The sequence below is a fragment of the Zingiber officinale genome, chromosome 3A (assembly GCF_018446385.1).
Source record: "Zingiber officinale cultivar Zhangliang chromosome 3A, Zo_v1.1, whole genome shotgun sequence".
NCBI lineage: Eukaryota > Viridiplantae > Streptophyta > Magnoliopsida > Zingiberales > Zingiberaceae > Zingiber > Zingiber officinale.
The window spans coordinates 100,695,808-100,706,350 of record NC_055990.1 but is presented as its reverse complement, the minus strand read 5'-3'; the positions used below and the strand labels follow the sequence as shown (position 1 = coordinate 100,706,350).

General features: G+C 36.5%; 1 protein-coding gene across 3 annotated transcripts; it reads left to right on the top strand.

The window, feature by feature from the left end:
• Window positions 1-633: 633 nt before the first annotated feature.
• Window positions 634-7,950, top strand: LOC122052170. 3 transcript variants are annotated; one of them, XM_042613572.1, is made up of 4 exons: window positions 634-985; window positions 1,063-1,149; window positions 2,163-5,676; window positions 7,120-7,950. In XM_042613572.1, exon 3 carries the CDS (start codon window positions 2,956-2,958, stop codon window positions 4,027-4,029), a length of 1,074 nt encoding a protein of 357 aa, XP_042469506.1. In that variant the 5' UTR covers window positions 634-985; window positions 1,063-1,149; window positions 2,163-2,955; the 3' UTR covers window positions 4,030-5,676; window positions 7,120-7,950. The 3 variants fall into 3 exon arrangements, with proteins under 3 accessions (XP_042469506.1, XP_042469505.1, XP_042469507.1); XM_042613571.1 differs by having other exon boundaries at window positions 2,163-6,590; XM_042613573.1 differs by lacking the exon at window positions 1,063-1,149 and having other exon boundaries at window positions 2,163-6,590.
• The last annotated feature ends 2,593 nt before the right edge of the window (window positions 7,951-10,543 follow it).

Genomic DNA, 10,543 nt, shown 5'->3' with positions numbered 1-10,543 from the left:
CTACTATTCACATTGAACGGAGGCTAATCGGTGGGCACCAGATGTATGTCGATCAGATCTGCTCACCATCAGTGATGGAAACCCCTGAAACAATAGCAGCAGGTGCTGCTAGTTGGCGTGCGACAGCAATCAGCAAAGTGCCAGTGCCTCTTATTGTTTGGGTGGCGACGACAACATCAGCTGGTGTGGCGCGGTTGTTGGTTGGCGTCAAATGCTTTCTGACGGGGCTGGGTGATGACTGTCAAATTGGTTTTTTACGTTGATTCGAATTATTTGGTTTTGGGACTTATTTTGTTTGAGTAATTGATTTTGGAGTTAGATTTGGCTATTCAAGATTTCTCTTGAGCTAATCAAATTAGTTATTTTAAATTCATGAATTGTGTTTCATATATTCTAATCTTTGTTGTAGGTAAAGATTTGGACTCATTGATCACATTTGGATGCACTCAAGTTAGCTAGTTTGAACATGGAATCGACCTGTGCTAATGCATTGTTGAACTTGGTGGATCAAGTCAATTGTTGCTGCACCAAAGGAGTTAAGTACTGTTGAGCCCGAACCGAACCAAGCCACTGAAAAACCGGTCCGAAGCTGAGCTTAAAAAAAATGCAAAAACGACACAATGAACAGTGGCTTGCGTTAGTATTCATCGTGCCAATTCTTCCTCACTGCCTTGGCGACGCAGGCTCCATTCACGATCCAGATTTTGAATCTGAATTCTATCTTCAATAGCAAATCTCACATCAACCAGCGATCAGCAATTGAAGTGCAGATCGAGATCAATGGGTGTTCCCTAATTTGCGATTTTTTTTCCTTCCGCGATCCGTCGTTGCCACAGATTAGTGGGACTTTCCCAGATATGTGGTTTCCTATCATTCGAAGAGGTTAGAAGGGTGTTCCCTAAAGCTTCTACATCAGTTCCACCTCCTCCTTCATCTGCAGCTAAGGAATTGATCCGATCAATCGATTTAAGCTCCGCGATTCACGGTAATCCTCTGTTCTTCGTGCATTTCGATCGCTAGCTGAATGGGCGTTCCCTGAAGTTTAGTGCATCTTATTAACAGGCTGGAAGATTTGATTTCACTGTTGTGGGCGTTCTCAAGAGTTCTTTTGTGATGCAGCAAAGAGATGGAATTAGAATTGTGATTTGAGTTCGTGGATGTTTTTTTAACCTAGATCTTAGATTTTGTTTGTAAATCATTTGTTTGTTTGGGTTTTCTTTCTCATACGAATACATCCCTCATCTATTTTTGTAGTTTGGATATGAAGTTACATTGAATTCTGATTTAGTTTTCTTAATTAGAATGAAGATGTGCATGATAAGAGTTAAATTTCTGCGATTAGAACTTAGATTTGAGTTTATGGAAATTTCTTTGTTTAGTTTTATAACTGATTGACTAGCTTAAGTTTCTAGTTCTGTTTATTTCTTGCATTTGCATGTCAATTGAGTTCAGTAATATAGAGAAGTTTGCTTAGAGATTTTGTAGGAGTTATCATCTAGAGTTCTTCACTTGGTTTAGTGCAGATAAGTTTGGGTTGTAATATAGGTTTTACTCTGAATTAGAGCAATAGGATTTAGTTACCTCAAGTGATTAGGATTAGTGTTAAGAGTCATTTGGCCGAGTTTACATTAGGTTTTTAGTTCATTTTTATCTGTTTGTTTAGGTTTAATCCTTGTTAAAGATTGATCCAGTAATGTTGTACTTGAGTAAGATTCATCATGCCCATTAGTTTGTTAGTTTTAACTTCTGTTTAGAATAGAAATTATTATCTTGCTTTGTTGGTGTCATTTTTATTCTAGATTTAAATGCTGGTTAAAAGTAGAGATTCCATTTGAAATTAGAAAATCCAAAAAGAGTTAGAGATAGAAGATCAAAATTTAACACACATTTACTACTTATCCTAAGAAAAATATGACTTGGGTCTCGTTGCTACATCTCTTTTCTTGAGTTTACTTTGGTTCCTTATCTTAATTAATTTTGAAGCGCCTTGTGACATGTAAAAATGGTGGCATCAAAATTTTGGCATCGTTGCCGAGGAAGTTTAACTAGTAATGTGTGATTATTTTTAGATTGTGAAACTTTTTGTTACTTTGTTTTGCATCTTACTGATTTATATTGAAAAATTATCTGAATACTCATTTTGATTTTGATTTCATGACCAGGACTTTAACAGAAAAATTATTTGAGTTAGATCTAGAGATTGAGAGAACTTTTAGGGCTTTGAGAATTCAAGAGAAATCTTCAGAAGTCTCTGAGGGACCTTCTTTACCCATTAACACTTCTATGGTTGAGCAGCACTGAACAATGAAAGAGCTTGCAGCTCCTGATGAGGCATTTAAGTATTCGTGTATCACTTATCCAGATTTAGTAAGAGATTTTGAGCTGAGATCAGAATTGATTCATTTGCTTCCAAAATATCAAGGACTATCTGGAGAAGACTCTAACAGACATTTACATGAGTTCCATGTGGTATGCTCAACCATGAAGCCACAGGGAATTTCAGAAGAGGATATCAAGCTAAGGGCTTTTCCATTTTCATTAACTAGAGTAATAAAAGATTGGTTGTATTATTTGCCACCAGGATATGTTACATTATGGATTGATATGAAGAAGGCTTTCTTGGATAAATTTTTTCCAGCTTCAAGGACTGCTACTATAAGGAAAAGTATCTATGGGATTTAGTAAGTGGTGGGAGAGACACTGTATGACTATTTGGAGAGATTTAAGAAACTATGTTAAAGTTGTCCTCAGCACCAAATCAGTGAGCAGTTACTAGTCCAATACTTCTATGAGGGTTTATTACCTATGGACAGAAGTATGATAGATGCAGCAGCAGCATGAGCATTAGTGAACAAAACTCTGGAATAAGCTAGAGAGCTTATTTCGAATATGGCAAGGAACTCACAGTAATTTGGAAGTAGAGCACTCACTACTAGAGGAGTTGGAGAGGTTCAAATGGATTCTAATGAGCAAAAGGAGATAAGGAATTCATTGATTGAATTGACATCCTTGGTTAAGCAATTGGCCTTGAATAATGCTACTCAATCTTCTATTGTTCCGAATGTGCAATTTTCATATAAACAAAGTGTGGTTTGTAGCATTTGTTCAAGTCAAGACCACATGTCAGAACTTTGCCTGAACCTTCATCAAGATGAATCTTTGGCAGCATTCTCTAGGGCTCAACAACAAAAATATGACCCTCATTCCTCTACATACAATCCTGGTTGGAGAGATCATCTGAATTTGAGATATGACAATTCATTCTATCAACAACCATCTTCAAATCACCATTTCCAGCAATTCCAACATACTCAAAATTTCCAGCAGAGTCTAAGTTTTCAGCAAGGTTTTCAGCAACAATTTCAACCTTACCAGTATAATTTCCAACAAAATCAGCCTAATCAACATCATTTCCATAATGTCCAGAATTCACAATGCCAGCCTGCAAGTCAGTTTCAGCAGCAAGCACTTCCAACACCTTCAAGGTTGAGTTTAACTCAAGGAGGCTCTAATAATGTCTCAAGTTCAGATTCTCATCAAGAAAAATTGGAGAAATTGATGCAATATATGATGCAACAGCAACAAAATCAGCAAAGAACAGATTCAGCTCTTCAAAATATAGAAAGGCAGATTGGGCACTTAGCTTCTAGTATTAATCAAATTCAAGCTCAGGGGTCTAGTCAATTGCCTTCACAAACAACTCCTAATCCTAAAGGAAATGTTAGTGCATTAACTTTGAGAAGTGGGAGAAGAATTTCAGATTTTTCGAGTGAAGAAACTGTTGCTGAAAAATTGCCAGAAATTCAGCAACCAAGTTCCAGCAGTGAAGAATTTCTGGAAGCCCAGGATGTGCCAACTTCAAGTTCAACCCCAATTTACATTGATCCGTTTAATTTGGAGCATTCACAAGGAAGTGGAAATTTAATGCCGGAAAATTCCAGTAACATTTGTCCAGCTGATCAAATTCCAACAACTATGTCAAATTCCAGCAAATCTGGAAATTCAGGATATCAGAATTCCCTTAATTAGAAAGATGTCGAGCCAAGCATTCCCTTGCCTTTTCCTCAACGCAAAACTCAACCAAGGAAGAATGTAGAAGAGGAAAAAACTAAGGAATTTCAAAAACTTGTGAATTTATTCAGCAAGGTGGAGGTTAATGTTCCTTTACTCACAATGATCAAGCAAATTCCCAAATATGCTAAATTTTTTAAGGATATTTGTGTGCACAAGAAGAAGTTGAAAGGTAATGAGTTGATTAGCATGGGCAAGAACGTATCTATACTCATTCAGCCAGTTCCTCAGAAATGTGAAGATCCTGGAGTACTTACAGTACCTTGTGAAATTGGGAGCAATCTTTTTGAGGATGTTATGTTAGATTTAGGAGCTTCAATTAATGTGATGCCAAGATCAATTTTTCAAACTTTGGGAATTGGACCATTACAGCCTACAGGGGTTGTTATTCAGTTAGCAGACCGCAGTTAGACTCATCTAGCTGGGGTTCTTGAAGATGTTTTGGTCAAGGTGAGAGAATTTATCTTCCCTGCAGATTTTTATATCCTTGATATGGAGGGAGACTACCTGGCCACTAGATCTCCACTTATTCTTAGACGACCATTTTTGAAAATTGCAAGGACAAAGATTGATGTTCATGTGGGCACACTTTCCATGGAGATATGAGATACAGTGGTCCAGTTCAGTATTTTTGATGTTATGAAGCACCCTAGAGAGGATCATTCTATTCTTAGTATGGATATAGAGGAGCAAGAGGGTATGAAATTCTATTTAGAGGAGGAAACGACTTTGGATGGTAAAGAAGAGGATAGTATTTCTAGAGGATTAATTTCAGTTGAGATAGATGATATATGCTTAGGGGATTGCTTAGGAGAAGCATTACCCCTAGAATCGCTCAGAGAAGAAGAAGTATGTGTAGGGGATTGCTCGGTAGCACTACCCCTAGGATCACCTTCTGTTGACCAGACACAGGATGAGTTGAAGCCATTGACAAAACATTTGAAATATACTTATTTGGGAGAGAATCAACAGCTGGTTGTCATCATAGCTCAGAATTTAAAACCAGAACAGGAGGAAAGATTGTTAGAGATTCTGAGATAGCATAGGAAAGCCATTGGATGGACTCTAGCAGATATTCTTGGTATCAGTCCTTCTATTTGCATGCACAGGATTTATTTGGAGGAGGATGTGAAACCAGTGAGACAGCCACAGAGAAGACTTAACCCATTGATTCTGGATGTAGTGAAGAAAGATGTGACTAGACTCTTACAGGCAGACATCATTTACCCTATTTTTGATAGTAAGTGGGTTAGTCCCATCCATGTGGTTCTGAAGAAATCAAGGGTGATAGTGGTAGCTAATGAAGAGAATGAGTTGGTGCCTACAAGAGTAAAGAATTCTTGGAGAGTTTGTGTGGACTACAGGAAGCTGAATCAAGCTAGCAGAAAGGACCATTACCCCTTGCCTTTTATTGATTAGATGTTGGAGAGACTAGCAGGCAAGTCACATTATTGCTTCCTTGATGGTTACACTGGTTATTTTCATATTTGCATCGACTCAGAGGACCAAGAGAAGACTACCTTCACTTTCCCTTTTGGTACATTTGCTTATAGACGTATGCCATTTGGACTTTGCAACGCTCCAGGAACCTTTCAGCAATGCATGGTAAGTATTTTTGGTGATTTATTAGAGCATTGCATGGAAGTTTTCATGGATGATTTTTCTGTATATGGTTCATCATTTGATGCATGTCTGAAAAATTTGTTTAGAGTTTTGGATAGATGAATTGAGATTGATTTAGTGCTTAATTTTAAAAAATGTCATTTTATGGTGGAGCATGGAATTGTTTTAGGTCATATAGTCTCTAGGAGAGGTATTGACGTAGATCCTGCTAAAGTTAGTGTTATATCTTCTTTATCTTACCCCGCATGTGTGCGGGATGTTCGAGCTTTTCTTGGCCATGCAGGATTCTACAGGAGATTTATTAGGGACTTCAGTAAGATTGCTCTTCCATTGTCTCAGTTGCTTTAGAAAGATGTCGAGTTTCAGTTTGATCAGAATTGTAAGGAAGCTTTTCAGAAATTGAAGGAAGCTTTGGTTTTTGCACCTATTATCAGGCCAGCAGATTGGACTTTACCATTTGAGTTGATGTGTGATTCTTCCAATTTTGCTATAGGAGCAGTACTTGCACAGAGAGTAGATGGAGCACAACATGTGATATGTTATGCATCAAAGACTTTAGATTCAGCTCAAGCAAATTACACCACGACAGAAAAAGAGCTTCTTGCTATTGTTTTTACTTTAGATAAATTTAGATCATATTTACTCTATTCTCACGTGGTTGTATTTTCTGATCATGCAACTTTGAAGTTTCTCCTCAAGAAGCCAGATGCCAAGCCCAGATTGATTAGATGGATGCTTCTCCTCCAGGAGTTTGATTTGGAGATTCGTGATAGGAGTGGGAAGGAGAACTTAGTTGTAGATCATTTGAGTAGAATTGAAGGGAACTTGGATCATACGGCCATTGATGATGATTTTCGGGATGAACAACTTTTTCGGATGCATGGTTAGTCACCATGGTATGCGGATCTGGTTAACTTTTTAGTAGCCCATGTTTTTCCTGCACAATTTTCAAAAGCATAAAAGGATAAATTAAAAAGCGATTCAAAATATTATGTGTGGGATGATCCTTATTTGTGAAAATTCTACAGTGATCAGATCATTAGGAGATGCATACCATATTTTGAGTTTCAGTCTGTACTTGCATTTTGCCATTCATCTGAGTTTGGGGGCATTTTGGGCCTCAGAGGACGGCTAGGAAGGTTTTAGAGTGTGATTTTTATTAGTCTACCCTTTTTCGTGATGCTTATGTTTTTTGTAGATCATGTGATAGATGTCAACAAACTGGGAACGTAGGACCTAGGAATGAAATGTCTCAACATTACATGCTATTTTGTGAGATTTTTGATGTATGAGATATTGACTTCATGGGTCAATTTCCTGTTTCTTTTGGATTTTCTTATATTCTATTGGCAGTTGATTATATTTCCAAATGGGTGGAGGCCATTCCCATCAGGATTAATGATTCTTCAGTCATATTTTCTGCAGGTTTGGAGTGCCTAGGGCGATCATCAGTGATCAAGGGTCACATTTTTGTAACAGACACATGAAAGCTATGCTGAGCAGATATGGGGTTTCACATAGAGTTTCTACTCATTATCATCCCCAAACAAATGGACAAACTGAGGTGTCAAATAGAGAAGTAAAGGCAACTTTAGAGAAAACTGTGAGGCCTGACAGGAAGGATTAGAGTAGAAGATTAGATGATGCACTTTGGGCTTATAGGATTGCTTTCAAGACTCCTATAGGAATGTCTCCATATAGGACGGTGTATGGTAAAGCTTGTCATCTTCCGGTGGAGATTGAACATAGGACATTTTGGGTAGTAAAAGCTTGTAATTTTGATACTAGCTTAGCAGGAGAAGAGAGGAAATTGCAACTCCAAGAACTAGAGGAAATTCGACTTGAAGCATTTGAGAACTCATGTATCTACAAAGAAAAGACCAAGAATTTTCATGATAAGCACATTGTGGGTAAGGAATTTCATATTGGAGACAAAGTGCTTTTATATAGGTCACGGCTCAAATTGATGAAAGGTACGTTGAGATCTCGATGGGAAGAACCATTTATTGTAACTAATGTTTTTTCTTATAGAGCTATTGAGATTAGGGAGGAGTCCACCGGAAGAATTTTCAAAGTGAATGGGCATCGACTTAAAATTTTTCATGAAGTTAACAAAGAAGGAGGTGGGCAAATTGAACTACATCGGTGCTATCTACCCAATTAAAGGGGAGTTTGTTCCAACTTAAGTTTTGTTTTGCTTTTACATATACTCATGTTTTCAATAAACTCTTTGCTTACAAATAATGATTTTAGAATAGAAGAATAAAAGCTTTTACCGTAGATAAGTTCCTTATAGCACTTGATTTTGAGCTTCGGAATAAGAAAATGGTAACCCCTTCAATGATTTCTATGATATGTTAGAAATGGAGGAAGTTAGCTATTTTTTATTGTTAAGTTTTAGGCTTAATGTCAACATTGGACTCTTAATTTTTCTTGAGGTTACTACTTAATAATGGATACTAGATTGACGTGTTGAGATGATGTTTGTTATACCTAGTGAGTTTTTAGCCTTCATATGTGTGATGCACTTATGTTATTGCACCTCTAGAACTTGCTTTTATTCTTTCAAAGCCACAATTAATGGATTAAATTACATGTATGAAGGTGAATCTTTTGTTCCATTCTATTCTTGCTATTGTTCTTTGATAATAGATGTTATATGATGGATTCTTTGGCCGAGACAGACAAAGGTTTAAGTGTGGGGGAGGATGAAAGATGTAGCATGTCAAATTTGAAGAGTTGTAATTGAGTTGGATAGTAATGTACAGTGTTGAAAATTCGGATTTGAAATTCTGTTTGGTTTCTTTGTGAAATTTGCAGAAGTTAAATAAGTTAAGTGATTAGCAGTAAAGTGATAATTCATTGATGAATTTGTGTGTGATCGTTGGATGAAAATTGAAGTGGAAATTTTGTAGCAATGTAGTTTTATTAGTTGGTAATTTTCTATTGAATTCAGCAAGGCTAATCTTTTGTGCTGTTAGTAACAATGGAAAAGGAACTTTAACAGGAATTAAATGAAGGCATTTGGAGTATGTTAAGTTGAATTAGCTTGGTATTATAAGATCTTGCATTGCTAACAATAAATATGAGGGTAGACCGAGTAGTGAAACTGAAGACTAATCTGTACATGAAACTGCAGAATTGAAGTATATGGGTACTGTCAGCTGATACTGCAGAATTCAAAAGTTAACAAAAATGGAAGTTTGGAAAGGCTGAAATTTAGCAGATGCTGAATTTTTGAACAAACCAGAATGCAGTTGAAATGAAGTAGCTCGAATTGAAAGGAAGATCAGTAATGCAGAAATTTCAAGATGCAGAGTGTGGGGGAAGTGTATTCTTTTGCAATCTTGAGGATTGAAATTTTGAGCTAAAATTTAATGAAGTTAAATTAATAGTGGTTGGGTGCTTAATAGAATTCATCACTTATCTAGTAGCTGAGTTGTGTATATAACAGATTTCATGCTATTTTTGCTGAATCTGGGAATAATAACCTGAGCTGTGCATATTAGAAATGCAAGAATGGGACTGCAATGAAAGATTGGAATTGCTAAATTATGGACATTGCAGTGTGCAGTAGTAGAATTGAATGTCAACATGATTACTGGATGAAATGCATGTGAAGAAGTTCAGAATTGTAAATTCTGAATTTTTCAGAAACTTGGAGTTTTAAGTCATGTTGCAAAAAGAAAGAAGCAAGTTGATAGAATCATAGAATGGAAATGAAGATGACTTACCTTGTAAGGTATTCACTGGATGTGAACATTGTATTGTGCAGAATATGGAAATGAAGAGTTAGTATCAATGTTGTGCAGGAAATCAGAAGTAACCTTTAAACAAGGGAGAAGCTCAAATGAAGTTTTACAAGATGTAGGAATAAATGGAAATAAAAGACTGCCAACTGTAGACAGCCAAATAGGGAATCAGTAACTTAGGACTAATCCAGAAATGCTGAAGACTTTATCTGACTTCAGAATTGAAATCAGTAGTCATTTTCCTTGCTATACAAATTGTGGTTTTGATTAGTTCAAGTTAGAGATCTGAGAGTATTCAAGAAAAGGAGTGGAGACGGTCATTAATCAGAAATCTGCAGAGTACATATAAAATTTTTGAGAAGTGCAGTTCTGATTTTGCAGTAAATGAATTGATGATGAATGAGAATTTAATGTGACAGCTCTTGTTATTCAGTGTATTACAGGATTGTTTGAACTAACGAGAGGAAAAGGAACTAAATTTGAAAAATAGATACACAATTCATAAGTGACTAGTGAGTGAAACAGAATGCAGAAATTGCAAGAATTGAAGAGTTGTAGCAGTTGGAAATCGAAGTTGTAGTATAGGAAACAGAAATGAAATGGAGAAATAATGGCGAAGCTAATTGAGGTTCATGAGTAATGAATAAAGAAAATAATTGGGAAAGGGGTTTGAAGACAATTTTTGAACTGGAAATAGTGATGAAAGAACAAGCAGCATTGTTGGAATTTGGAGCAGTGCAGATTTTGTACCAAATTCTGTTAAGACTGAGATTTGGAGTTAAATAGAGAGAGTGGACCTTAATTGAGAGCGAATGGAATGTTTTTCTAGTCTCATAACTGAGAGAATCAAGCTTAAAAAAATTGCAGAACATGGGAAGAAAGAAGTCAATCTGCACAATACAGAGTTTCTGAAACAAGCTACTTAAATATACTAGAAACTGAAATATAGGAACATTGGAGATGAGTTCTGAGATGGGGTAGGAAGAAGAGTGGCCGGAATCCAATCATGTAACATTCTTTTGTACCCATATCTTCCACTAGCAATAGCAAAAGAACTAATTCTTTCTATTCTTTCTATTCTTCCTTGCTTATATCTG